This window comes from Aspergillus caelatus, assembly GCF_009193585.1.
Source record: "Aspergillus caelatus strain CBS 763.97 unplaced genomic scaffold BDV27scaffold_188, whole genome shotgun sequence".
Classification (NCBI taxonomy): domain Eukaryota; kingdom Fungi; phylum Ascomycota; class Eurotiomycetes; order Eurotiales; family Aspergillaceae; genus Aspergillus; species Aspergillus caelatus.
The window spans coordinates 38,930-62,839 of record NW_022475451.1 but is presented as its reverse complement, the minus strand read 5'-3'; the positions used below and the strand labels follow the sequence as shown (position 1 = coordinate 62,839).

The 23,910-nt window shown below is 46.3% G+C and overlaps 12 protein-coding genes across 12 annotated transcripts; 6 read left to right on the top strand and 6 right to left on the bottom strand.

Annotated features, from left to right (window-relative positions):
- Positions 1 to 856: 856 nt before the first annotated feature.
- On the bottom strand, positions 857 to 2,862 carry BDV27DRAFT_133642 (uncharacterized protein). Its single transcript, XM_032068139.1, has 4 exons — positions 2,688 to 2,862; positions 2,332 to 2,630; positions 1,793 to 2,275; positions 857 to 1,747 (listed from the first exon to the last, which is right to left on the bottom strand). The coding sequence occupies exons 1-4, from the start codon at positions 2,719 to 2,721 to the stop codon at positions 1,124 to 1,126; spliced, it is 1,440 nt and encodes a 479-aa protein (XP_031924127.1). The 5' UTR covers positions 2,722 to 2,862; the 3' UTR covers positions 857 to 1,123.
- A 340-nt stretch (positions 2,863 to 3,202) lies between these two features.
- BDV27DRAFT_161107 (hydrogen/calcium exchanger domain-containing protein) lies at positions 3,203 to 4,721 on the bottom strand (the record flags this gene model as incomplete). The annotated part of the gene is made up of 3 exons (XM_032073156.1): positions 3,203 to 3,509; positions 3,575 to 3,871; positions 3,928 to 4,721. The coding sequence occupies 3 exons, from the start codon at positions 4,719 to 4,721 to the stop codon at positions 3,203 to 3,205; spliced, it is 1,398 nt and encodes a 465-aa protein (XP_031924126.1).
- Positions 4,722 to 6,373: 1,652 nt separating this feature from the next.
- On the top strand, positions 6,374 to 8,662 carry BDV27DRAFT_133634 (cystathionine beta-synthase CYS4). Its single transcript, XM_032068137.1, has 4 exons — positions 6,374 to 6,935; positions 6,998 to 7,032; positions 7,096 to 7,772; positions 7,827 to 8,662. Exons 1-4 carry the CDS (start codon positions 6,676 to 6,678, stop codon positions 8,445 to 8,447), a joined length of 1,593 nt encoding a protein of 530 aa, XP_031924125.1. The 5' UTR covers positions 6,374 to 6,675; the 3' UTR covers positions 8,448 to 8,662.
- A 528-nt stretch (positions 8,663 to 9,190) lies between these two features.
- Positions 9,191 to 10,355, top strand: BDV27DRAFT_32446 (putative short chain dehydrogenase/reductase). The gene is made up of 2 exons (XM_032076331.1): positions 9,191 to 10,105; positions 10,210 to 10,355. The coding sequence occupies exons 1-2, from the start codon at positions 9,362 to 9,364 to the stop codon at positions 10,255 to 10,257; spliced, it is 792 nt and encodes a 263-aa protein (XP_031924124.1). The 5' UTR covers positions 9,191 to 9,361; the 3' UTR covers positions 10,258 to 10,355.
- On the bottom strand, positions 10,260 to 11,619 carry BDV27DRAFT_32430 (signal recognition particle receptor subunit beta). The gene is made up of 2 exons (XM_032076330.1): positions 11,293 to 11,619; positions 10,260 to 11,202 (listed from the first exon to the last, which is right to left on the bottom strand). The coding sequence occupies exons 1-2, from the start codon at positions 11,503 to 11,505 to the stop codon at positions 10,453 to 10,455; spliced, it is 963 nt and encodes a 320-aa protein (XP_031924123.1). The 5' UTR covers positions 11,506 to 11,619; the 3' UTR covers positions 10,260 to 10,452.
- Positions 11,620 to 11,966: 347 nt separating this feature from the next.
- BDV27DRAFT_133626 (putative beta-1,6-glucan biosynthesis protein (Knh1)) lies at positions 11,967 to 13,389 on the top strand. The gene is made up of 4 exons (XM_032068136.1): positions 11,967 to 12,410; positions 12,487 to 12,587; positions 12,653 to 13,034; positions 13,095 to 13,389. The coding sequence occupies exons 1-4, from the start codon at positions 12,198 to 12,200 to the stop codon at positions 13,158 to 13,160; spliced, it is 762 nt and encodes a 253-aa protein (XP_031924122.1). The 5' UTR covers positions 11,967 to 12,197; the 3' UTR covers positions 13,161 to 13,389.
- A 16-nt stretch (positions 13,390 to 13,405) lies between these two features.
- Positions 13,406 to 15,150, bottom strand: BDV27DRAFT_133624 (glutamate 5-kinase). Its single transcript, XM_032068135.1, has 5 exons — positions 14,998 to 15,150; positions 14,742 to 14,929; positions 14,576 to 14,686; positions 14,425 to 14,520; positions 13,406 to 14,364 (listed from the first exon to the last, which is right to left on the bottom strand). Exons 1-5 carry the CDS (start codon positions 15,032 to 15,034, stop codon positions 13,552 to 13,554), a joined length of 1,245 nt encoding a protein of 414 aa, XP_031924121.1. The 5' UTR covers positions 15,035 to 15,150; the 3' UTR covers positions 13,406 to 13,551.
- A 150-nt stretch (positions 15,151 to 15,300) lies between these two features.
- On the top strand, positions 15,301 to 16,269 carry BDV27DRAFT_133622 (mitochondrial inner membrane protease ATP23). Its single transcript, XM_032068134.1, has 3 exons — positions 15,301 to 15,553; positions 15,628 to 15,887; positions 15,938 to 16,269. The coding sequence occupies exons 1-3, from the start codon at positions 15,307 to 15,309 to the stop codon at positions 16,163 to 16,165; spliced, it is 735 nt and encodes a 244-aa protein (XP_031924120.1). The 5' UTR covers positions 15,301 to 15,306; the 3' UTR covers positions 16,166 to 16,269.
- BDV27DRAFT_133620 (aurora family serine/threonine-protein kinase) lies at positions 16,270 to 17,844 on the bottom strand. The gene is made up of 3 exons (XM_032068133.1): positions 17,614 to 17,844; positions 16,601 to 17,551; positions 16,270 to 16,542 (listed from the first exon to the last, which is right to left on the bottom strand). Exons 1-3 carry the CDS (start codon positions 17,707 to 17,709, stop codon positions 16,408 to 16,410), a joined length of 1,182 nt encoding a protein of 393 aa, XP_031924119.1. The 5' UTR covers positions 17,710 to 17,844; the 3' UTR covers positions 16,270 to 16,407.
- A 134-nt stretch (positions 17,845 to 17,978) lies between these two features.
- BDV27DRAFT_133619 (TIP41 family protein) lies at positions 17,979 to 19,585 on the top strand. Its single transcript, XM_032068132.1, has 3 exons — positions 17,979 to 18,382; positions 18,441 to 18,831; positions 18,933 to 19,585. Exons 1-3 carry the CDS (start codon positions 18,048 to 18,050, stop codon positions 19,044 to 19,046), a joined length of 840 nt encoding a protein of 279 aa, XP_031924118.1. The 5' UTR covers positions 17,979 to 18,047; the 3' UTR covers positions 19,047 to 19,585.
- Positions 19,586 to 20,887, top strand: BDV27DRAFT_133617 (uncharacterized protein). The gene is made up of 3 exons (XM_032068131.1): positions 19,586 to 19,754; positions 19,822 to 20,215; positions 20,278 to 20,887. Exons 1-3 carry the CDS (start codon positions 19,686 to 19,688, stop codon positions 20,793 to 20,795), a joined length of 981 nt encoding a protein of 326 aa, XP_031924117.1. The 5' UTR covers positions 19,586 to 19,685; the 3' UTR covers positions 20,796 to 20,887.
- On the bottom strand, positions 20,888 to 23,766 carry BDV27DRAFT_133615 (bifunctional aminopeptidase/epoxide hydrolase). The gene is made up of 10 exons (XM_032068130.1): positions 23,195 to 23,766; positions 23,051 to 23,135; positions 22,746 to 22,971; positions 22,571 to 22,688; positions 22,395 to 22,514; positions 22,208 to 22,333; positions 22,116 to 22,129; positions 21,835 to 22,063; positions 21,299 to 21,786; positions 20,888 to 21,245 (listed from the first exon to the last, which is right to left on the bottom strand). The coding sequence occupies exons 1-10, from the start codon at positions 23,651 to 23,653 to the stop codon at positions 21,119 to 21,121; spliced, it is 1,992 nt and encodes a 663-aa protein (XP_031924116.1). The 5' UTR covers positions 23,654 to 23,766; the 3' UTR covers positions 20,888 to 21,118.
- Between the last annotated feature and the right edge of the window lie 144 nt (positions 23,767 to 23,910).

The following is a 23,910-nucleotide window of genomic DNA, read 5'->3' as shown; positions in this document are numbered from 1 at the left end:
GGATTAAGGAGGAATGATAACTATAAATATGTATAAAGGGTGCTGACTTTCTGAGGTCTTTGTATAGATAAAAAACGATGGGCAGTGCCCCTTTCTCGCCGCCCACGAAACATCACAAGTGAACAAAGGAGAAAGAACACTACTCGTGGTCGAAACTATAAGGAGAGGTGAACGAGACACCTCATACTGGGACATAAGGATGGAATCAGTGCCATTATTAAGGAAAATGCTACTGCCAAATCGTGGATAGAAAGAGCCTAGTAGTAATATCTTGCAGCCTAACCTGTCTATCAATCGAGGCTGCATTTGCTAAAAGTCCCTATGCCAACACTATGTAACGGGGTAAGGATGAGGCAGCGGACTTCACAGTGGTCCTTGTGGGTATCGCAGGTGCGGCTGGTTACAGTCACAGGACATACTACAAGTCAGGTGGGCAAGTAAGGCAGAGAAAAGCAAGGAGGGAAAAACAACAATAATCCCGTCATGAGTAGAAGAGGGGAAATATCGTCAACGGAAGAGATTACATTACACAAGTTTGCTGGGGATAGAGCTCTCTTCTATCCTTCTTTATTCCTTTGTGATTGGCTGCCGATCTGAGAGGACTCAGTCAATGTACTCATGGGCTGCGGCAACACGTATGCATGACTTGCAGGATTGAGTTCCTAGCTACTAGTAGTGAATTCACGGGCATCTAGGGCACCCATCAGAGTATTCTATGGAATACTAGCCTTCAATATACCATGTGGACAATAGCCGCGTGATAAAACTGTGGCACAGGACTATATCATAAATTCCCTATTACCCGCCACAGGGAGAGGCGCAGTTCATTATCCATCAATAACGAATTATTAAACCAGGGGAATGAAGATTCACCATCTTTGGCTAGTTTATTTATTTTCTTCCATTCGGTCTTTTCTTTTTTCTTTTTTGTGAATTAGTTTTGAAGAGAAGGGAAGGAGAAAAAGAAAATAAAAGATAAAAAAATTAAAGGAACAAGAAAGGGGCAAGCCAAAGACAGCCACTAGTTGATTAACACCTGCAAGGCCCTGCAAGCCTCCTTTTCATCTCGTAGTCATTACCACACGAGTTTCTTATTCGAGGCCGTGGTCAAACATTGGATCCTTTATGTCAACCCCCACCTCTCAACAAACGTCTCTCGGCTCCTGTCACGTTGAAGTACTACGCCAAGGTCGAGCATTTCAACCCCTTTTTGTACATGCTCTAATTTAAGTCGAAGGTCAGAGAGCTCGGCCTCATGGATGTCACTCGTGAGCAAAGTCTTAACGTGTGAATTGACGTTTAAGGAGGACGAAAGAAGCCGGGTTGCCTGATCACCCGAGATCATTTCGGTCACCAGAGGGGCATCTGCGGCAATGCCATAATTCTGCAGACAATCGAACATGTGATGTCTCGCGTCAAAAAGCACATCGGTGCCCACATTACCTTCTTCGGGTTGGAACACCGACTCGGAAGATAAGCCTGTGCGGCGCAAGACAGCGGCGAGGGCATGGGACTCGGAAACCGAATCGATGCGTTTCGCGGCAGGTGTGTATGCCAACGTTGGTTGGATCGAACGTCTTCTAATATCCTCTCGTCTTGGTACAGATATTTCAGAAAACTGATTACCTACTTTGGTTCGATACGTGGTATTGAAAGTTTCGAGAGTCCCACAGAATGACTCGCGATCTTGCAGGGATTTGGTGAGACGTTCTGTAGATAACGTCATCTCAGCGACCAGGTCTAAGATCTATACCTGGTTAGCCAATGTAAACGTGGTCGATGGCCGACTTACATAGTTGAGTTTCTTGTGGGAAGCAATGTGCCACTGGTCGTGGTGGTTTTGGAGAGCGCGTGATATAGGTGCGGTGTATTGTTGCTTGGTATACATCTCAGCCAGCATGTCAATCTCCGGATACAGGGACTCCAGTTCTCCTTCCAATGCGATTGTAACTTCATCCACAGCACCGTTAAGGTTCTGATTGGCCTTGAATAGACCGGCCCGGAGGTTCTCCAAGTAAACTCGATCGAGCCGACATTGTATTTCTTCTGCAAGACAATCGGCGAGTATCGTGCTTAACTCGGAGGTCCGTTTTACTACAGAGGCATCATCTCCAGTAGACCCCATACCAGATCCAAGCCGCTCTAGGTCCACTAGTGCTCTATCGTCCTCCTTTAGCCAAGCTGCAAGAGTTGACAATATCCTTTTACTATCCACTGCTGTGTTCTCTGATTCGGTTTTCAAGCCCGCTGTCACTTCCTGAGCCAATTCAATAGACTGCAGGCATATAAATCAGCTAAGCATCTTGGTTTAAGATCGAGGGCGATCACTACCACGGCATTCGTGCTTTGCCTTTCTGATTTGTATCTCTGACGCAGGTGTTCTATACCGGTGCTGCGTCTGACTTCTCGTTCACCTTTTCGGCGAAGCTCTTTATCTATATTGTCGCATTGGGATGCTAAAATCTGCTTTTGTTTCTGGATCACAGCGGTTGAATCGTTCAGCGAGTCAATCGCCTTCCGAACATCTTCATCGAGCAACGGTCGGTCCGCATTCGTATCGGGGTTGTGCATGATATTCTGTAAAGAGCCGGTACTTTCGAGTTTCGTATACCTATTTGTATAGTCAATACCTTGCATGTTAACATTTGACTATACGTAAGGTTGTTAAAGGAAGTCTGCGCACACACAAGGTGAGCTCCTCTTGGGATAGAAGAGTATCATGGTTCAGGTGCTCCATCACCCATTTTTCGTTCACGGCAGCTTCTTTCCCATCGGTGAAAGCTGATTCAACCTCAGCATATTTCAATGGAATATCACGGTCTTTTAAGGCGATAATCAGAGTATTCGTTTGGTCGTTTAACTGACTCATTTTTGGGTTTGGTGTGTTAATCTGTTGTCTGGTAGGGAGACGTCGGGATCAATGCCGTCACCGCTTTTTTATTTGTCGGCATGGATTAACTAAATGATCTATCCAACTACTAATATATATTCAGCTACGTGTTTGAGGTACCTTCAACTGGCCACTCGCAGAATAAACCTAATATCTTATCATCTATTATTATTTAACGTTGCATCTATATAATTTGTGCGATATAAAGATGACCCGTACCCCTAGAAGATGCGCAGCACTTCCTCACTCCAGATAAATTACTTCCCACTAAGAATTGCAAACAAGTTTAGTCCATTGTGAATATGTGCACAGTCATGCCTCATGGTGGATGGATGCTCCCTCAGGCTCAATTTGGGGGTAATACCATGTAGTGACCGCAATGATCACATATATAAGCACACAGAGACCTCCCTCGAGCCAGTTGGACTTGCCGTCCCGCAAGAAGTTTCCGACGACGAGAATGGATAATACTACCAAGACAATCATAAAGATCTCAAAATTAAGACCCATTTCCTTACCAAGTCCCCAGCCGACGAGGACCGCCAGTGGAGCATTTAGCAAAGCGGTCTGGATAGATGGACCGAGACAGTGGAAGAGTGCAAAGTTGATTTGGTTGTCCCTGCGAAGAGTCAGGCGATGATGAACTCACCCTTGATAAATATTTGAGTGTAGTATTGCACTTACCAGGCTTCATCAATAGCAGTCAAATGCTCTGCTGCTTTCTCTACCAAGGGAACAAGAATTAGACCCATGAAATTATCGGAAACGCCTCTTTCATGGACAATATGTTCAATTTCCTGGACCAAGAAAACGGCAGACATGCAGACACATGCGATAGATACTGAGATGGCCACGAAGCATTCGACTAGCGTAAGCTTTGCGCGCTTCATCTCCTCTTCCCGATCTTCATCCTTATGTTCATCTAGTTCAAGGACCTCGTCAAATATGCTGTGATGGCTATGTAGGTTGTAAACCAGGTACCTGAGAACGGAAGTGAGTAAGGTGGTATGCCACGACGCTTGAATATGCGAACTCACATCAGAAAAGCGACCAGAAGGATAACGGCAGTGGCCCTGCTAATCACCAAAGTAGAATGAGACAGGACTTCATTGGTAATAGTTGTCTTAGAGCTGTTGGCGCTCAGCGCCGAAAAGAAAGCACTCGGAATCAACAGACCGAAGCCGGCAACCAGGAGGAGCCCCGTGCCCACCTCGCTCACGGCCTCATGGAACGACTGGTGCTCACGCCCCATGCCTCCAAAGAAAAAGCACAGACCCAGACAAAGCAAAAGATTCGCCAACACAGAACCGAGGATCGCTGCCTGAATGACAGGAATCAGGTTGCCGTTATTGTCATTATGTATCAGAACCATAAAGAGGACAATTTCTACCACCGAGCTCAACGTTGTCTCCAACAGAACCCCGAAAACCTTGGGTAACTTCTTCGCGAGCTCCCCTCCTGCGAACCCAAGCAAGTTTGCCGAGGGAACCATTGCAATATAATTGAGGGCAAAGATCCAGACATGAAGATCGGGCCGAGCAAAGTGGATGACGATAGCCGCTGGAACAAACGGCCAGAGAACATTTACCAGCATTGACAGGGTACAAGTACTCTTCAAGCACACCCGGAAGAAGTGAATTGGGTGAATCCCGCTTCGCCCGCTCTCACCAGCTGTATCTATACGGAACAGTCTATTGCGGCGAAGGGAAGCCTTCTCGTTATGTGTGGGGAGTAGGGAACCATCGTGTGAGCCCGTCGGCTGAGTGATTCTCAAACCTTCGTTGCCCTGTCCCTCTCCTTGTGTAGCGGGCAATTTCTCTATGCTATCCATGATCATCCAGAGCGTTAACTGCTTGTTTCAGAAATAAAAAATATGATAACTGTTGCGTGGCTGTTGGGCCTTTTGAGATGTGGTTAACAAAGATGCCGCAGGAAAGGAAACGAAGAGGAGAAGAAGAAGAAGAAGAAGAAGAAGAAAGAGAAATGCAAGGGTTATTGAGATAAAGAGGCACAAACACGTCCAGAAAAAAGATATATTATAACATGTTTAATAGATGCTCTTGGAACAAAACGTGGAGAGGAAAATCAGCGGGTGAGAGATGGGATAGCAAATTAGAAGAAAACAAACACTGGTGTTGGCTGCACCCTAAGCACCAAACAGAGGATTGTTTTAAGGTTTATGGAGCCGTGCTTCTTCAATTCTTTTTCTTCTTTCCCTTTTTAATAGTCGATGCGGTGGGATGCCAGCAAGCTCCGTGGCCAAGGAAAGAAGAGGAGAGAATAAGTAAATTAAGATTTGGTGGACAAAAAGAAGATTTGGTGTCACACAACCCTAGGGTGCTTGACCAGCTTGGTAAGACGTAGTCAGAAGTCTCCAGAATTTTCAATTCAACCAAATCCAGAGCCCCCTTAAACTAGTATCTACCGAAGGAGGCGCAGACGATGGATCGGTGATTGATGTGCTGAGGCTTTTCTTGGCACGCCAATGCGTATACATGCTATCGAATCACTGGATGAGATTTAGTGGCTCTCAGAGAGGGTCTGTAACCACTTGGGCCGCCCCGTTGCAGCTGGACTAATTGTATACCTAAGTCTACCACGTATTATGGAGTCATTCATGCTGATGTAGAAAGAGAACATTTGATTCTCAGGTTCCTGAGGACACTCAAGTGACAGATATAAGTTAGAATGTACTTGAGATAGACTGCAGATTTGTATGTACAAAGAGAGTTCCCCCATTTGAAGTTTGAGTTATCATAGAGCTAGACCTAGTGGAGGATGAATCCCTTATGGAGAAATGGAGACAAACAAAACTGTCCATTGGGTGAGGAGCAGTTACTCCACCCATGATTCCCGATACACAGCCACGTATGCAGTGTATAGTGTGCTTAGTGCTGGCTTTACAAAGTCGAATAACCCATAAGGCCCAAAATTTACCTTAACCCACCCCACCAAAAAAAAGAGAGAAGAAAAGAAAAGAAAAACAAACAAGACCAGAAAGAAAAAGAGAAAATAAGGAGCGGGCGATGGAGATTGATTGTTACGTACTGAACCTAATTCAAGCAGCAAGGAAAATCCGCAATCTCTAATTTTATACTAACTCTAAGTGGCATGTCATGTAGGCAGACAAACATCTAGGAGTGTAATGTCTTCATTATTTAACGATGTGCAGCATAGGATTGATTCAAAGGGTTGGATCCTGCTATATATATGGATGTGTGAATAGTATAACTATTCGTCTAGATTCTACCAAGTTAGATTGATTAAAGGAAGGATGGTCTGGACCAAGCTTAATTTTAACCTTCTAAACAAGCATGTGGTGGGTAACGAATCACGATTGGTCACACTGGACAGATAGAAATCTACTTCGGAGGGGCAAAGGAGATCAAAACAAGACAACTAGTACGTACACATAAAATGCCACTGTTATATATGCGACGTACTAAGTACACTACTACTCAAACCACGAGATACATCCATGGATTTGTCTATAATATCACTAAATCAACAACGTATGTAGAGAAACAATGCTACCAATAGCATATCATATGAGAACCACTACTACGTACTGTCTTAAATGTGGCGGCAACGGTTACCTTCGGGCGGGGTGTGTAACATCTTACGAGATTTTTTTTCTTTCTCCTTGTTGAACCTTTCCCCAACTTTTTTTGCTCTTTTTCCTTTCTCTTTTTTGCCTCCCTTTACTTTCTTTCCCTTCTTTTTGTTTTCTTCCTCCCCCTTTGGCCTGAATTCGATTGCTAGACATTGTCCAAATCCCCATCAAAATGTCTTGCATTACCACGCCAGCCATTCCTCCGGTGGCTCTTGAATCAATCACTCAGCACATTGGCAACACACCCCTCGTGCGCTTGAATAGACTTCCACGTAGCCTTGGGATTGAGGCAACTGTCTATGCGAAATTGGAATACTTCAATGCCGGAGGAAGTGTGAAAGATAGGATTGCTCTGCGCATGATCGAAGAGGCTGAACGATCAGGGCGCATAAAGCCTGGTGATACTCTCATCGAACCCACTAGCGGTAACACGTAGGTCTATTAACATGCTTGTTTGTTTCCTATATAATATCTTTTGCTAATAGCTACATCAGTGGAATTGGTTTGGCGCTCGTCGGCGCTGTAAAGGGTAGGCCATCGTCTGCTAAATGATACATGCCAGATTGTTAACTCTCTCTGTGGCTTATGGCAGGATACAAGACCATAATTACTCTCCCGGAGAAGATGTCAGCTGAGAAGGTGGCCGTACTGAAAGCGTTGAATGCAACCATCATCCGAACTCCTAATGAAGCTGCGTACGATTCACCGGAATCTCACATCGGTGTCGCCAAGCGTCTTGAGAAGGAACTCCCGAACGCGCATATCCTAGACCAATATGGTAACGAGAATAACCCGCTGGCCCACGAATTGGGTACAGCGGAAGAAGTCTGGACGCAGACCAAGGGCCAAATCAAGGCCATTGTTGCCGGCGCAGGAACTGGTGGAACAATCACTGGACTGTCTCGGGGCCTGAAGAAGCATAACCCCGATATCAAGGTTATTGCAGCTGACCCTCATGGTTCCATCTTAGCTTTGCCGCCTTCACTAAACGAAGACCATGTAAACGAACCATACAAGGTTGAAGGAATTGGGTATGATTTCATTCCCCAAGTGCTCGACCAGCAGGCCGTGGACCAGTGGTACAAAACTGGAGATAAAGATTCATTCCAGTACTCTCGGCGGTTAATTGCTGAAGAGGGCCTCCTTGTAGGAGGAAGCAGTGGGAGCGCCATATCAGCTCTGGCGCAAGCGGCGAAGGACTACAACTTCGGGAAGGATGATGTGATTGTTGTCATTTTGCCTGACAGCATCAGAAGCTATTTAACTAAGGTCATTGAACTACCCACTGATTGGTTGAGGACTTATTGCGCTAACTAATATCAGTTTGCTGACGATGACTGGCTTGCTGCTAATGGACTCCTGACATCGCCCCCGGTCGAAGCTGCGGACCTGCCCTCAACACTGCAGCAGCCACATGAACAAAAGGATGACTTCGCTGGATCAAGGGTCAGCTCGCTGAGGTTAAAGCCCATCACAACCGTCCAGTCCAATATCTCTTGTGAAACTGCCATTGAAATGATGCGAGATCGAGGATTCGACCAACTGCCAGTGCTTGCACCTTCTGGCAAGAAGCTCGTAGGACTAGTGACTCTAGGGAATGTTCTCAGTCGGCTCACCCACGGACGTGCTACTGGGAAGAGCCCTGTGTCAGATGTTATGTTCAACTTCAGTAAAATATCCGAGGTAGTCACTGACCCGAGAGATATGGGATTGACCAGTTCCACGCCAGAAAAAGCGAATAGCTCGGAGCCCCGGGTTAAAGACCGGAAATTTGTGGAAATCACTATGGACACACCGCTCAGCGTATTGAATCGCTTCTTTGAATGGAACAGTGCAGCGGTCATTACTGAGAGGGATGAACAAGGAGTGATGAGACCAGTGGCAGTTGCAACAAAGGTCGATCTACTTACATGGATGCTTCATCATAAGGACGAATCGGCATAATATAGTGTCTCCTCGAGCTATGCATATTAGTATACTTGAAGCGCGAGACTGGAAATTGTCAATGCTACGTTTTCTTATATTCTGTGTTTTTTCCTTCTTTGCTTCGTCACGCCAAGTATAACGTCTATTCTATCTCGATGTGGTGTCATTTATGCGACTAATAGAGAGGAAACATCTTACGAATAGAGGGTGCTTAGTACCAGAGTCTATCTCAACCAGACATATCCAAAACCATATTACATTAACATTAGATGTTCGTAGAGTATCCTGATAGTGATAGAATGGTGACCTCAATGGCAAAATCCTGGACTTTTATGTATATCTGACGTATGGGTATCGAACCCGGTATAATTACCGTGTTTTTAGCTTTCGTTTTCCCACAGCCGCCTATCTCTGCCTTATAAAATGTCTGGCTTTTTTACCTATCGGCAATTCTCCCTGCATGACACTCCCTCCTTGACTAACAAAGTGGCCGTTGTAACGGTAAGTGTGAAGATCAGCCCACACATATAACTCACTTTGCCCCCCTTGGCTCGTTCGGGGGTGGAGGGGCACCCACAGCGCTCAACGCTGACCAGTTTCTTGCCCAGGGTGGTCAAGCGGGCATAGGAAAGGGCAAGCAACAACCTTTTCCAGTATTTAGCCACACCCACTAACTAGAGTTGCGGGTGTCGATCTAGAAATAACTGCGCAGCTCCTTCTGCATAGAATTCAGAGGGTTTACGTGCTTGCCCGAAGCCATGATAAGTATCTACGAGCGCAGGAGGAATGGCAGCGTCGTACTGGTGGTTCCCTGGGGAAAGGTGATACGAGAGTCCAGTTCATTCAATGCGACCTTACAGATATAGTGGCTGCCAAGGATGCAGCCAACGAACTCAAGCGCAGAACTGACAGGCTTGATATCATAATATGCAATGCCGGTACGTCTGGCGCTTCACTCTTCCTTTGGCCCATCCCCAATTGACGGAACTTACCCCGTCTCTCTGTATACCCCACCTATATATAACAGATTGTTTGTTGATATTCCAACGTCCGCAAAAGCCATTGGTGTATCAACCGAGTATGAACGATCGCCGCAGGGTATTGAACAGGTATTTGCTTCGAATTGCGTTGGCCATCAGGTGTTGGCAACCAATCTGCTGCCTCTCATGAAGCGTACTATCACCCAGGGCAAGGCTAGCAATGGGCGGATTGCGGTAGCTAGTTCGTCTATGCACGCATTTTGCCGTGAGCTCAACCTCGACCTTCTTACCTCACCCACTCGCCTCAAGCCAGCATATATCGACGGTGTGTGGCGTTATGCTCGCGCGAAACTAGGGAACATACTCTTCGCAAGGGAGCTAAGCCTTCGGTTGATGCAAGAAGAGGATCCGGCAAGTAGCAAGATTTACGTTAATGCCTTTTTCCCGGGTAACATCGTTACCGATCAGTGGAGTGTTTGGGATGAGTATGTCGGAGAAGCCCTGGGTTCCCTGCTTAGGCGCCTATTCTCAATCATTGGTCAGAGCTTGGAGGATGGTGCTGCAAATGCAATTTATTTGGCCGCGAGTCCAAAGGTAATATCAGACAGCACCCATGGTCAGTACTTCATTCCTATCGCAAAGTCGTACAAGACAACTGCCATTGCTAGCGATATGAAACTTGCTCGTGGACTTTGGGTAAGCCCTGGCCTTCTCTCCCATTACGAACGCTTCCTATTTCGCTCAGTGTTCCTTCCCACATGATAGATCACTACTTACTTTGTGGTCTTATCTACCCACAGGATTGGATAGAGGCCAAAGCAGCAGACGCTGTAGGCCCCGAAGAATAAGACGAAACCCGTATCGTCGATGGCTAGATGCCATATTAATATCAAATCATTTTTCTTAATCATTATAACAGCATCCTAGGATTAATATCCAGGTGCGCTAGCCTAGTTTGTTCTTTACTTGTGTAGCATAGAAACCGTTCGCGCATTTCAGGTCGAGAACATATTGTAAAGTCGTAACAAAGGCGACAGCTTCGGTCACAGACACTGGCCAACCCACTCTTCCCACTTCCTGACACCAGACCCAAAGTCACTCCCCTCATCACCCTTAACAGCGCCGCCGACAACATCAACTCTCACACCGACTTCGTCCTCCAAGAGTTTGAAGCTGAATGTATCCTGCGCATCACTGCTACCTAGAATATCATCATCACCGTCACCCATACTAGCATCAACGCTGGCATCCATAAGGCTCTTGCTCTTGGACTTGCGTATTTTATCGATTTCAGCTTCTAACTTCTCCAGCACAGAACCAGGTGGCAGAGCCGTGAAAAGGTCTTGCTTATTGGCAGCCACAAGGATCGGAATCTCCGAGGCCACCTTAAGAGACGACTTGCCTTTATTCAATGCCCGTTTTTGAAGAATAAGAAGGACGTCATACAGATATGAGGCTGTATCGCGCAACACTTCAACATCAGAAAGGGCGGCGGTGTCAACAGTAAAGATGACCCCACGTAATTTGGATTTCGAGTCCTTCGAGTCTGACATGGAGGAAAGTTGCGAGATACCGTGAGGTCCCCGTAGTTTGCCATGGCCAGGTGTGTCTCTCACACGGTATTTGACAGGGTTTCTGGATGTGTCCTTCAAGGATGGATCATTGGCCGACCGGTAGCGATTTGAGGCAGTAGGGACGGAGGCAGGAAGGCTGACAGTTGTTAGAATTGACGTCTGAGAAGTATGCGTGAGCTGAGTCTGCTTCTTCGCAAGAGGCGACGATTTCGCTTCAAGCTATCAAAGTCACAGGATAACATATCAGTATTCGTCCCATAGGTCTTTTGATAAATTTGTGGACGTGGCTATTAAGCTGAATAGGCTTACCAGGGACAAGAGAGCAGTTTTGCCTGCTCCGCTGGGTCCAAGCAGTAAGAAGTTGCTAGATGGCGGGGAGGCAACGGTTTGATAGAAAATCAGATGCAGCAGTATTGGCAGCCCGAATGCAACAAATGCGGTAATAGCGATCGCGATAGGATTTCCATCGAGCAGACTAGTAGCAATGCCACCGATTGATCTCCAATCTGCGTGACTCTCCATCTCAGCGGATAAGATGGATGGTGGGAATGACCTGAAAAGTGCCTCCAACAAGACGGGTGAGGAATAACCAGGTAGTAGAGAGCCAAGCTAGAATGGTGGATTAGTAGTCGTAAAAGTAGTAAATTAATGTTATTTTCAGCAGGTTAGCTAATACTAAGTTAACTACATAAGTAAGCTAGACCGGCTGCTGCAGACATCATTCCGTACATCATGCCACCGCCATTGGAGTGAATTTACCAGTGCCTGCATAAGTACATATTATGGTTGTGTCAGATTCTTCTTAAAAACATGGAAACGCCTAGTAAGCGTCTAGATTCCAGGTTTACCGTCTGTATAGTATAGTACAGTACGGTGTACATACGGTGTACTTATATGATACCATCGTCATATGCACGATACTGTAATATATATATATATATATAAATATATAAGTTCATGTATGTATATTACATTACGAGGTCTCCCGCTCGAGCATTGAAATTCAATCAATCCAACCTCGCCAATCTCACATACCTCCGGTTCGCAGGGATGGCGGTAGGGTTGGTGATCTGATGGTATTCATCGTACGCGAGACCAAGAGCTTTCATTCATTCATTCTTTCTTTCTTTCTACCAGTCCATCCTTCGCCGTTCCTTTGATGGTTCCCTATCGCTCAACCGCCACTGTCGAATGATTTGGAGTCCGTATCCAATATGAAACTCATACGCTCGTTACCTGTGGTCCTCCCTCTATTCTCGACAGCGCTGGCAGATGTCGAGTTCACAGCGCCAGCGCGTGGCACAATAATAAAGGCCGGAGATGTAGTAACAGCACATTGGAAGGACTCTGGCGAGTCTCCTCGCATTTCCGAACTTGTACATTACGACCTTTATCTTTGTGCTGGCGGAGACACATTGGGGTCCCAGGTGAGTTCGTTCAACAGCCAACACCTCGTCTCTATAAGCTAGTGAACCTTTCACTGACCACGAGGGACCGTTGTAGGAGAACCTGGCTATCCTTATTAAAGATGGTGTCTTTTCCCGCGGCAACTCGGTTTCTTTCAAGATTGATCCAGCAGTTGGCGGCAACGAACCAAACGCATAGTAAGAATAAGGCCTACCCCCGGAACTCGCCAGCTCATCCTGTTAACAATGGCTTTTGTCTGTAGCTTCCTGAAAATGGTTGCATCTGGTCCCGACGCCCATGTAACCAATTTCTCCGATCGTTTCACACTCACAGACATGGCTGGCGCTTTCTCGTCGAATCTGGAGGATGGCATTGGCCTGCTTAGCGAAGGCCGTGAACAACAAGAACTGCGGAGAAGACAAGCTGCTGGAGCTTATACAATCCCATACCAATTGCAGACCGGGCCAACAAGATATGCGCCTATGGCTAAAAAGCCTGGGTCAACAATTCCAGCGGATAAGTCGCCAACTCCCCAATTTCCGACCAGTGCATACGAGATTGCTACTGCATACCTTTCTGCACCTACAATTCAGACCACTGTGTCGGCTTCTTTAACGTACTCTGTTTCCAGTATCGAGAATACTGTATGTATCGCAAGGCTTTATCTCTTAGGTCGACATTCCAGTAACTGACCAGCTGTATAGGCATCCCCTGCACCACATCCCCACGATAAGAAAATGAAGAGATTTTTGGAAAGGTGGAAGGATTGAACATCAGCAGTACATCTGGAGTCACAGGGCCAGGCTATTAAGGGCGTGACTGTGGGTTATCGACTGTAGTTTTTCATGTGATTTTGCATTGGTTTGGGTTTGGTCGGCTTCCCTGTGGCGTTCATATAGCTGCCTGGCTTGTATTTAATTGTTTGGGTTTGAGTTGATTGAACACGGTTTTTCTATGATATCTATGAGAACTGCAGTGCTCATGGAAGCTCGGTGCTCATCTACATGCAGCGCTGTTGTAAGCATAAATATTGAAATTTAGGTATCATAATATTGTCCTAGGATAGCAAAGTCGCTCTTCATGGCACAACATGCCGAAAAAGACGTTGTGGTATGAAAGCTATGCAAAGCAGTTATTTCATTTACCTAAACCAACGGTTGGCTACCGCGATGGAGGATCGTCCTGTTGAAAGAAGGAGATATTTTCTCGAAGAGCGACATATTCACTATCTGCGTATCCAAGCAAAGTCTGGATTTGAGTACTCCTGTGCCCTTTGATGCGCTCGATTTCGAGGCTGCCGTAGTTGACCAGTGCACGCCCAACCTCTTTGGGCTCCTGGCCGTGGTGGAGAAAATCGCCATTCAATGAATCAGGGGAGAGTCTCTGTACTACAACCAGACGTACTGCCTCCTGTTGCGCAAAATGACCATCCACACCGATAACGCCCGCTGGTAGGAGACTGGCTTTCTTCTGGAGGGCACTGTATGCGCCGTGGTCAATGAATATGGTCCCATGGGGCTTCAGACCGTGGAGCAGCCAGAATGTCCTGGATTGAACCGGATGGTCAGAAGGAAGGAAGCGTGTATGCAGAGGGGGTACTTCTGTGACTGTGTCATTCAGTGCTGTGGATGTATGTTCTTTTTGCTTAAGCTGCTGGAGATATTTTACAATCTCATGAACGTTTCCAGGTTTCGAGCTCTTGGTGATAATCGTCGTTACGCCAGCACTAGTTCCTAATTTTGCAGCGACAATTTTGGTACTCATACCCCCAGTCCCAAGGGAGGATCCAGCTGAGGACACATCAGCTTCCAACGAGGATATGTCTGAGACAACTTCGATGGGTCTTGCATTTGGGTTGTGACGTGGGTTAGCAGTATAAAGGCAGTCAACATCCGTCATAAGAAAAAGGTAGTCGGCCTTGACCATGGCGGCTGTTATGGCCGACAGTGTATCGTTATCACCGAATTTGATTTCCTAGACAAAACATGTGATTAGGTTCCATTAAACCAATATAATACTTGGCTAAGGTCTTACCGAAACGGCTATAGTATCGTTTTCATTGACAATAGGGATCACGCCCATATCGAAAAGCTGTGAGAAGGTATTTTGGGCGTTGACATATTGCGTTCTCTTGGTATAAGTTAGACGTCGCTTACCATATTATTTATGAACACTTAGGCCTTACATCTGCTATGTCATTCCTAGTCAAGAGAATCTGAGCCACTGGTAAACGAAGGTGCGAAAATAAATTATCCCAGAGGCTCATGAGTCTGCATTGTCCAACAGCCGCGAGTGCCTGGTAAATAGTATGAGTGAATGTCCTGACTGACAGCCCATGTAATTATCCATACCTGAATGCGAGGCAAATTCTTGGGCCTTTCTTCCACATCCATCCTCCGCAACCCCACACCAACAGCCCCCGAGGAAACAAGAACGACATTATGGCCATCCCGACGAAGTTTGGCTGCGGCTTCAACGATCAGGGTGAGAATCGAAAGTATCGGCTCGTGGGTGTTTTCATCTACTATGGAACTAGTCCCTGTTGGAAAAGGATGAGTTGATATTCTTTGAAATATGTGTATTGTCAAACCGGACTGATCCCCGCACCTAATTTGATAACGATTGTGAGACGTCGACAGGCCATGGTAACATGGGCCCCCTAATATAGCCAATGCTTAACATGCAAGAGCGCCTCTCGTACACTGTATCCAAATCAGATGTTGCCTCCAGGTTTTAAGCGCCTTTTCTCCTGGAAGCCCCGTCTTGTGCACATCAAGTTCCGGGGTCGGAGTAATTCATGCTATTGATATATATATTGCCATTTGTTACCGCCAGTTTGTGCGGAGAGCGTCGGCGAAACTCTCTTCCGCATGCTGAGCTTCAGCATGTTAAGACATAGTGAGATTATTGGACTCAATGCTTGCTTCCTCCAAGATGTCAGAGTCACAATCGTCTAGTACATCAGAACCTCCGGCAAGTGCTCGTAATACCGGGTTTCTACCAGGGGATGACACATGGACACAATGGCGCAATATCTTTGCAATCTTGACGGGAAAAATGTCAGATGAAGGCATCGAACAGTTTCGTGTCGCAAGGGACATTCGAAATGAAGCCGCAGATTGCAAGCGCTGTGAGGATCAGCGTGATTACCTTCTTCAATGGAGTGGGTTCCTATATCCCATTTCGAGCGGCTTCTAGAAGCCCGGATAGACAGACACTAAGATATTCGCGCTTTAGGCCCTGTAATCCGTTATCTGAGCGACAACATTCGACAACTCGGAGGCGACCTCTCTAGCCACAATATTTATTGCCGTCGGTGTACGAACAGGAAAGCGGGAGGCTTTGACCCGGACTTTGGGATCCTGCTTTGCGCAAATGAGATGAAAGACCAAGGACATCTCGAGGACACAATGGCTCACGAAATGGTCCATGCTTATGATCACTTGAGATTTAAAGTTAACTGGGCAGATAACTTGAGGCATGCGGCGTGTACTGAGGTATCAAAAACCGGGAGTCCTTGACAGGGATTTTGCTGACTATAGCTCAGATACGGGCCAGTTCACTCAGTGGGGAATGCAGATGGGCGCGGGAGTTCTTTCGACGAGGTCAATGGCGATTCACACAACAGCATCAGGAATGTGTCAAAAGAAGAGCGATATTGTCGGTACGGGCAAGGCCTGCATGTAAGGATGAAGCTCACGCCGAGAGGGTTGTAAACGAAGTTTGGGATAGCTGCTTCAGAGACACTCGGCCGTTCGATGAAATCTACCGATGACACCATGGTCTCTCTCTAGCCTACCCTCATACGTGTTTACTTACTCCATTTCTCTATTCGAAAATTCCATGTATATTATGTCTGATGTAACCAGAGCGAAAATAACAATTAACACCATACTCCACACTCCCTCATAAAAGCAAATGAGCACAAGTATCTCTGCCAATTCAAAGTCGACTCCGTTGGGAGCTTAAAAAAATTCTCTGAACTCCAAAACCCCGTTGAAATGCATAGACAACGCTTCATGCTTTACCTTCCTTTGAAGAACCAGAACTTCTTTTCGTAACTCGGTCGTCTTTAAGACAGTGCTTGAGTATCCAAGGGTGTTTTTGAATTTCATCTAGCGAAATACGCTTCTCAGGATCAAGAACAAGTAACTATGAGGAGTAAGCGTGTGAGGTAGCATTCAGTTGCCTTCCAGAGGTTGGAACATACTCTTTTGATTAAGTCTTTGGCCTCGGGGCTCACAAAGGAAGGAACTGTCATGTCCGCTCGTGCAATCCGTCTTTGTGTCATGACAGGGGTGTCCTCGAATGGAGCCTCTCCGACCAGAAATTCGTAAGTCAGTACACCTAAGCTCCACAAATCAACCTTTTCACTGTAGTAGTTGTCCTGTGAGCCTGGCTTGAGCATCTCAGGTGGTAGATAATCAAGCGTTCCACACATTGTCTGTCTCCTGTTGTTGGGCGCATGGACACTCCACCCAAAATCACTAATCTTGATTTCACCATGGATTCCGACGAGAATATTCTCTGGCTTTATGTCACGGTGCATGACATGTTTCTTATGCAGGTATTTCAGGGCAGCGGCCATCTGGGCAATATACTGAGCAGCCTTCCACTCCGGAAATCGATGTTCTTTTCTCAGGTGTTTATACAGTTCTCCCCGGCCGGCAAATTCAAGGATCAGGAAAATTCGCTTGCTGTCTTGGAAGTGACCATAGAGTCTTAAAACATTCGGGTGGCGTAAGTTGCTCTGGATTTCAATCTCCCTTCGGACCTGCTTTTGCACCCCACCCTGCTGCAATTCAGACTTGTGTAAGACCTTAAGAGCGCACACAAAACCGGAAGATCGTTCCTTGGCTAGATAAACGCGGCCAAATTTACCCTTGCCCAAGGGTTTTCCTATTTCAAACATCCCCAGATGTAGCTTCTTCGGTGCTGGTTGGTCATAAAGCGATGTTTGGTGGCGCTGGTCTCCGTTCTCATCTACATTGCGATGCGATAGTGTACCTTTGGTAGGGGATGAACTAGCGTTTATCGAATTGACCTTGCTGTCGTTTGTATTATGCAGAGCCAGCTTGAGCAGATTCGACCGATTGGCGCTATTGTTCAATGGTGCCGCGGTCCCAAGTCCAGAAAGGGAGACAGCCGTTGACAGAGAGCCCTGATTCCCAACATGAGTAAGTGAATGCTTCATGCACTGTGCGGCGAAGTGGCAGTACTTACCTTATTCTTCGCATAGGTGCTACAGCTATTGTTTGATACATTCTCGTCTTTGACCGAAAGATGTTCAAAGCGGCTTTCCAAAGTCTTGGTGGCCATGGCTAAGATGTCGCTAAGCGCCAGGGGCTCGTTGTCTATGGGAAGGTGATGAGGAAAGGATAGGAAAACAAGGCAGCTTTGTAGCACTTGTGTAGTTTACATAGATATTATCTAGTCTGATTGGTGCTGCTGCTGTTGACAAGGAAGTTGAAGCAAATCAAATCAAGTGTCTTGGCTTTTCTGTTGATCACATCACGCTCCTCAGCACGTCACCACAGCAACGCCTCGGACTACCTCTTTCTCCGACACCGCGGGGTTGATCAACCCTCCGCAAATGGTCGATAAGGATCCCTGGAGCCAAGGCACTTCCCGCTATCTATTCATCTGCAATATTCAACATGTCTTCTGGGAGCTCCCGTGTATCTGCATTCGCCATGGGGAATCCTGCTGCGGTGTCCCACGCTACTGGAAAACCTAACACCATTTCCGTGCAAGGCTTCAAGATCACTACAGAAAAGCGGCCTATACTAAAAGCTGACCCGATTGAAGACATGACCAAAAGATTAGGAATCGCGCCGCCAGAAATGATCTTCGGTGACAACTTTGTCACGATTCAACATGAAAAAAGCCGCTGGGGGATAACTTTCAATGCGTTTGACGCCTTGGATCGCGTGGACAAAACTGGCGCATCGATGCTCAAAGTCGCTTACTCAAAAGAGTGGCAGAGAAGCAGGTACTGAGGATATTTTGCGTAAGGGCCCCTTAGCGATAAGTTATTGACGATTTAGTAGAGAAAAGACACATGAAGGCATCAAGGAGGTTGTGAAGCCCTTTGACTGGTCCTACACCACAGACTATACGGGCACCGTTCAGGCTGATGGTCGGTCATTTAAACCAACGACAAAATCTATACCCTTAGAATTATTAAAACGGCCGGATCCCATACTCTTTTTCGATGAAGTCATTTTATACGAAGACGAACTCGCTGATAACGGCATCACTATGCTATCCTGCAAAATTCGCGTTATGCCAGCCAGGCTGCTTTTATTATCGAGATTCTTCCTACGACTCGACAATGTTCTGTTTCGGCTTAGAGACACGAGGATTTATATCGACTTTGAGACTTTGGAGGTGATCAGAGAGTTCCAGTCTAAAGAATTAGACTATGAGACAGTTCGACAGGTATTTCTTTCCCGCCAATGGAATATATTTTTTCTAAGAGCAAAGCGGATGGGTAGAGGTTGCACTGTATCAAACCGAGGAGGCTAACATCTACTTTACAGTCTCTAGCGACAACGAGAGATGATGTTCCTGCCGTTATGCGTGACCCTAATAGGCTTTCGGAGATTCTTCCTCTTCGCGAAAAACGTTTAGAACGGGTCACTCTAGAAGATTAGAAAAGGCAATCATAAGATGGCAGTAAAATCCTAACTGTGCTCGACCTCGCACACTTTCACATCGGGTGCGCTGGAGAGGATGTAACAAGGGCCAAAGGGACCATGATCCTAACGCTTTTTGACTAGCTCGGCCATCGCTGTCTTGCTGTACAACGACTCTTACCATGCAGGCCCTTTATTACAGGAGACTGTGACTGTCAGCACCACATATCAATTGTCAGACTCGCTGGTATCGGAGTTGGGCAATTAGGTAGTGCGCTTGCTTTGGTTGGCGTCAGCACCCTGGTGGTCCTCTTCATGAAGGCATGCGGTTTAAGCTTCCTCAGATTCGACAATTTCATTTGTCATGTCTATGATCAGGTGATGGATAGCGTCTCTCTACGGTAATGTGATCCATGTCCAGTGTAGTTGGACTCGACCCTCTATTATCTAGGTACTAGTATAATACTAGCTAGCCCAAGTAAAATAGGGTAGTATCCACTCAGGAAGAGCAGTGTTGCCGTTACACCTGGCAGCAAACAATGCAAACACAGCTTCCCTATCATTTGTACAGGAGATTGGCAGAACGTTCCACAGGCCCATATTTGCGACTACGCACCAGTCGGTAACAGTTGGTCGCTGAGCCTTTCTTTATTAGATATGCCTCCCAAAAATATGTACACTGCAAGACTGCTGGATCTTTGCTATCCCCGGTGCTCAAGACTTCGAGTACAACCCCCCCCGGAAAAAAAAAAAGAATGGGAAGTCATGGTGCAGACAAGCTAAAAATTCCCAGGTCGCCGCAATTAGATCGTCTATCTCGTCGCAACGTACTATATGCACAACATCTACTGCTCTCTACCAGGATTCCGCTCCCCACTCAGTGGTTCCCGTTCCCGCGACCCTCACAAACTGTCGCTATGCTCAACGTCACCCGCGGACAGTTACTGCATCCTCCTGTCCTTGTTTTCAGATTCGCCGGGCTTCTTCCCAATTATCTCGAGTGATCATGCCCCGTCCCGGGACCACTGCTGAGACATATGTGGCGTATGGAATGACACAAAAGCTTTTCGAGGCCTGCTCTAGCCAGGCGGATTACAGTATACCACAGGCATCTCAAAAGGGGGCACAAGTCCCTAAAACTGAAGCCGGTGAAGATCTCGGGGTTGGGGAAGGGTGGTGGTATGAAGGTTTGTTTCCGCAATATTGACTGACCTTGGCTAGTAAAACTAATGCGTGTGGTTAATATCAGACCTTGGCCTCATACCTACCTTCTCAACTTGGTCTCAGATTACATTTTTACACATGTACCTCTTGACTGTCCGCTTGCGAGTCTTACCGTCGTACGAGAGCTTTCAAACTTATTCCCGACATTTGATTGACCACTTCTCGCATAATGCTGAGCACCGCATGGACGTCCTACATGGGTTCACCAGTCGTACAATCCGGAACAAGTTTCTCAAGGACCTCTTCATCCAGTGGAGAGGTGTTCTTGCGGCCTATGATGAGGGCCTTGTTAAAGGAGACGCTGTGCTAGGTGCCGCTATCTGGAGAAATTTATGGAAAGCAAGCCATACCGGACCAGATGGGAAGGAGCTGGACTGGACGAAAATAGCTCGGGTCGTCGCATATATGCGGCGAGTAACTTCAGAGCTTTCTCAGGTGAGCGAGGCGGATCTCATCTTCCAACTATGCCAGCGAACTGGCGATAAACCCAGCATTTTCGGATACTCTGAATTCGATAAGAAATTAGTCCAAGGCAAGCGATAATTGGCTGAAGACCTTCTTTGTAATGACTTTTTTTCGCTTGCTTCTCTTCCTCTATTGTTTTAATTCATCTCTACTGTCCGCAATAGTAAACTGTTTCATAATGCATCTATGCATATTGTATAGAATTGCTGAATACATGCTTATACAAGTAGATGCTGTGATGCTTTTGACTATGTTATACTGCATCAGAGCGGCTGCCACACACCTTGAGCAATAATAGACTCTTCTCAATCCAAACCCAAGCATAACTGTTGGGATGACAATCATGATAGACTGGCACACAGACGATCAAGCAGAGGCGACTTCTAAGTTATGATCTGAACCTACTCTTCCCTCTTTCCGAAGAGATCTTTCTCAACCATCGCGCGACAGATGGGATGATAGAAATCTTTATTCTTCTCAAAGGTCTCGATGGCAAGAGGGCGATTAACCTTTTGTAGATTTCGGTATCTACATGATGGGGTTAGCTGGGGAATCATTCGTGGTAGACAAGCTATACTTACAGAGGTCGTACAAATTTCATCCTACCGATTTTGCCTAAGAGTTCTGCCGTTGGTTTGTACACGGTATCGTCGCCGGCCCTTAACCCTACTTGAAAATAGAGATTGGCGACTTCAATGTTCTCACTCTTGGCGAGACCGTAGACTTCACCCAGAATCCTCGACAGGTCAGGGGTAAGCGGCCGCTCAAACAGAAGAATTTGCTCCAAGAGGACCACGACTTGGTTTGCTGTCAGCCCCTCAATATCGCTTGTCCGAGGTTGAAAGGATGAGTCAGGAAGGGATTTCCATTTGCTAGATAGCTCGTAAACCACATCAACGAGGGATGTGTCGAATTGTGGCTTCGGGGGCAAGCCAGGAGCATAGAACCACGCATCCCAATCGACATTTTTCAAGAGGTTGGAGGATTCCAGATCATGCTGGAAAAATTCGAGCATGGTTGCCTTAAACTCATACGAATCGAGAGACTTTCCTTTGAACTTCGTAAAATACTAGAAGCTTTTAGCAAGCTGCCGTTCTGGGGAGGAATGGGGACCTACATGAGGAATGAATCGGTCAAACTTTTCCTTCCCCAACAGATTTTCCAAGTGGAATAAGAAATTGAATCCCTTTTCGTACGGAATACTTGAGAATGCATCGTCAGGGTCCTTCCCTTTAAGATCAGTGACTAACTTAGTAAACTGATGATCATGTCCAAAATGCTCCACAGAATCCGCAAGAGACTTCCAACCAATGATGGCTGAGAAATGTCGATAGGCCTCACCATGTCTGCAGGCTAAATCAGCAATTTAATCCGTAAGACGCTAACGTTTGAACTCACACCGCAGCTAGGATCTGTTACATGGTCAGTATGTGTAATTTTGTCAGTAGTATCAAGAGGATTGACGGGGCCTGAGGGGCAAACAAACTGACACGTCTCTCAAGGTAAGTAGTCCAGCCTTCGTTCAACCAGAAGTGTTCCCATGAAGCATTGGTGACAAGATTACCACTCCAGCTATGAGCGAGTTCGTGAGCAATAACATCGACATTTTCCCGATCCTGATAACTCGTGTTAGGAAATCACCGACAGTTGATACTCTGGTATATTTCCGGTAAATACCTTTGAGATAATGCTGGGAGTCGCGAAGGTGAAGATTGGGTTTTCCATGCCTCCGTATGGAAAGCTAGGGGGAAGAATCAGGACATTGTACTCGCCCCAAGCATAAGGATAGACGATTTTCTGCATTTAGGTCAGGGTCTGAAAATAACATCCTTATATATTAAAGCCTGGCGAACCTCAATTGCATTTATGAAGTTTTCAGTGTCCGCTTCAAGCTCCCACTGGCATTCACTAAGTTTGTCAGGGCTAGTTGCAACAACACTCCGGGGCCCAATTGCAGCTTCCGAGATATCACTGATATTAGGTAGTTAGTTTATAAACCAAGCAAATAGGTATTTTGAATCTCCATACCCACTAGCCAACGCGAACAGATAACTTGGGATAGGCAATTTCTGGTGAAACTGGTACAGAGTTTTACTGCCTGGTTGGGCTGCTTTTTCTATGATGTCTCGAACGGGTATTCCACTGGCAACCACAGGGAGAGGTGAAGTAATATTGAAGTCAATAGTAGACTTGACATCTGGTGTATCCTGACATGGGAAAATTGACCGTGCATGGATAGCCTGGCATTGAGAAACTATGAGGGTAATAAGTTAGAAACACCAAGCAGTTCATTGACCTTTCTCCTGGTTTCAGGGCAGCAACGGCTAGCTTACACATATATGGATGTTTCCTATTAGAAGTTTGGGCTGGAGTCAGCCACTGAAGGGCAGTGCATTTTTCGGTCGTCTTAACCGAGATCTAGATGCTCTAAGTTAGATACGCATGGAAGACTATACGCAAGCTGGAGGACAATTTACATCAACCTCGACCATTTCGTTCAACCCCACGCCCTGCTCAAGCTTAATCTTCAATGCAGTACCATATGGCTCCAGTGTGGGAAGGAGCTCCCAGTGAGAAGCTTGGCCGTCGACTCGCACATCACCGATATCCACGTGGTTCGTATCCAAGATGATTTCCGTAGATCTTGCATCGGTGATGGACCTGAGCTTATGAACAACATTGCCAACAAGCTTCTTCTGTTCAAATAAGATATCGAAATTTGCGGTTATATGGGTAGAGACCCAATTATTATAGTTGCTCAGGGTGTTGGGATCCCGAGGTGAGTGAATAACAGTTGCCATGCTACGTCTCGAAGCCTGGGCGATCCAGGGGATTCGTATGGTAACTTGAGAGAACGGTATGAGATAACAGCTGTAAATAACAGAACCTCGAGGGAGCCTAGGTTTCCAGTGCTGAGATAAAGCAATACGGATCATAAGCCCTTCTCCGAATTTCTGAGTGTGTGATAATTGGAATTAATGGGCGACACCGATTTAATTTCAGGTCATGGGCAAGGATTCTTTAGTACGGAGTAGTGTGGGGAACATCTTGTATTGCCATTACATAAACATACGTCTGGTGGATTATAAGTGTGTGTATGCACTTGCATATATGTATGTATGTACATAACGTACGTTCTTGGGTACATACTTACGTACAGTTAGGTGCCTATACATAGAAGGGATGACTCCCT

Coding starts and splice junctions, on each gene's coding strand:
- BDV27DRAFT_133642 (XM_032068139.1), bottom strand. CDS start 2,721: ATGATACTCTTCTATCCCAAGAGGAGCTCACCTT. Junction 2,631..2,687: donor TCCCAAGAGGAGCTCACCTT/GTGTGTGCGCAG, acceptor TTAACATGCAAG/GTATTGACTATACAAATAGG. Junction 1,748..1,792: donor CCCACAAGAAACTCAACTAT/GTAAGTCGGCCA, acceptor AACCAGGTATAG/ATCTTAGACCTGGTCGCTGA.
- BDV27DRAFT_133634 (XM_032068137.1), top strand. CDS start 6,676: ATGTCTTGCATTACCACGCCAGCCATTCCTCCGGTGGCTCTTGAATCA. Junction 6,936..6,997: donor GAACCCACTAGCGGTAACAC/GTAGGTCTATTA, acceptor TAGCTACATCAG/TGGAATTGGTTTGGCGCTCG. Junction 7,773..7,826: donor TCAGAAGCTATTTAACTAAG/GTCATTGAACTA, acceptor AACTAATATCAG/TTTGCTGACGATGACTGGCT.
- BDV27DRAFT_32446 (XM_032076331.1), top strand. CDS start 9,362: ATGCCGGTACGTCTGGCGCTTCACTCTTCCTTTGGCCCATCCCCAATT. Junction 10,106..10,209: donor AACTTGCTCGTGGACTTTGG/GTAAGCCCTGGC, acceptor ATCTACCCACAG/GATTGGATAGAGGCCAAAGC.
- BDV27DRAFT_32430 (XM_032076330.1), bottom strand. CDS start 11,505: ATGGAGAGTCACGCAGATTGGAGATCAATCGGTGGCATTGCTACTAGT. Junction 11,203..11,292: donor AAACTGCTCTCTTGTCCCTG/GTAAGCCTATTC, acceptor TGACTTTGATAG/CTTGAAGCGAAATCGTCGCC.
- BDV27DRAFT_133626 (XM_032068136.1), top strand. CDS start 12,198: ATGAAACTCATACGCTCGTTACCTGTGGTCCTCCCTCTATTCTCGACA. Junction 12,588..12,652: donor GGCAACGAACCAAACGCATA/GTAAGAATAAGG, acceptor TTTTGTCTGTAG/CTTCCTGAAAATGGTTGCAT. Junction 13,035..13,094: donor TTTCCAGTATCGAGAATACT/GTATGTATCGCA, acceptor CCAGCTGTATAG/GCATCCCCTGCACCACATCC.
- BDV27DRAFT_133624 (XM_032068135.1), bottom strand. CDS start 15,034: ATGGCCTGTCGACGTCTCACAATCGTTATCAAATTAG. Junction 14,687..14,741: donor AGAATTTGCCTCGCATTCAG/GTATGGATAATT, acceptor ACTATTTACCAG/GCACTCGCGGCTGTTGGACA. Junction 14,521..14,575: donor CTAGGAATGACATAGCAGAT/GTAAGGCCTAAG, acceptor ACTTATACCAAG/AGAACGCAATATGTCAACGC.
- BDV27DRAFT_133622 (XM_032068134.1), top strand. CDS start 15,307: ATGCTTGCTTCCTCCAAGATGTCAGAGTCACAATCGTCTAGTACATCA. Junction 15,554..15,627: donor TGATTACCTTCTTCAATGGA/GTGGGTTCCTAT, acceptor TTCGCGCTTTAG/GCCCTGTAATCCGTTATCTG. Junction 15,888..15,937: donor GGCATGCGGCGTGTACTGAG/GTATCAAAAACC, acceptor ACTATAGCTCAG/ATACGGGCCAGTTCACTCAG.
- BDV27DRAFT_133620 (XM_032068133.1), bottom strand. CDS start 17,709: ATGGCCACCAAGACTTTGGAAAGCCGCTTTGAACATCTTTCGGTCAAA. Junction 17,552..17,613: donor GCACCTATGCGAAGAATAAG/GTAAGTACTGCC, acceptor GTTGGGAATCAG/GGCTCTCTGTCAACGGCTGT. Junction 16,543..16,600: donor CCAAAGACTTAATCAAAAGA/GTATGTTCCAAC, acceptor TACTCCTCATAG/TTACTTGTTCTTGATCCTGA.
- BDV27DRAFT_133619 (XM_032068132.1), top strand. CDS start 18,048: ATGTCTTCTGGGAGCTCCCGTGTATCTGCATTCGCCATGGGGAATCCT. Junction 18,383..18,440: donor AAAGAGTGGCAGAGAAGCAG/GTACTGAGGATA, acceptor ACGATTTAGTAG/AGAAAAGACACATGAAGGCA. Junction 18,832..18,932: donor ACTATGAGACAGTTCGACAG/GTATTTCTTTCC, acceptor TCTACTTTACAG/TCTCTAGCGACAACGAGAGA.
- BDV27DRAFT_133617 (XM_032068131.1), top strand. CDS start 19,686: ATGCCTCCCAAAAATATGTACACTGCAAGACTGCTGGATCTTTGCTAT. Junction 19,755..19,821: donor CCCGGTGCTCAAGACTTCGA/GTACAACCCCCC, acceptor AAAAATTCCCAG/GTCGCCGCAATTAGATCGTC. Junction 20,216..20,277: donor GGAAGGGTGGTGGTATGAAG/GTTTGTTTCCGC, acceptor GGTTAATATCAG/ACCTTGGCCTCATACCTACC.
- BDV27DRAFT_133615 (XM_032068130.1), bottom strand. CDS start 23,653: ATGATCCGTATTGCTTTATCTCAGCACTGGAAACCTAGGCTCCCTCGA. Junction 23,136..23,194: donor ACGAAATGGTCGAGGTTGAT/GTAAATTGTCCT, acceptor TAGAGCATCTAG/ATCTCGGTTAAGACGACCGA. Junction 21,246..21,298: donor ATGAAATTTGTACGACCTCT/GTAAGTATAGCT, acceptor CCCATCATGTAG/ATACCGAAATCTACAAAAGG.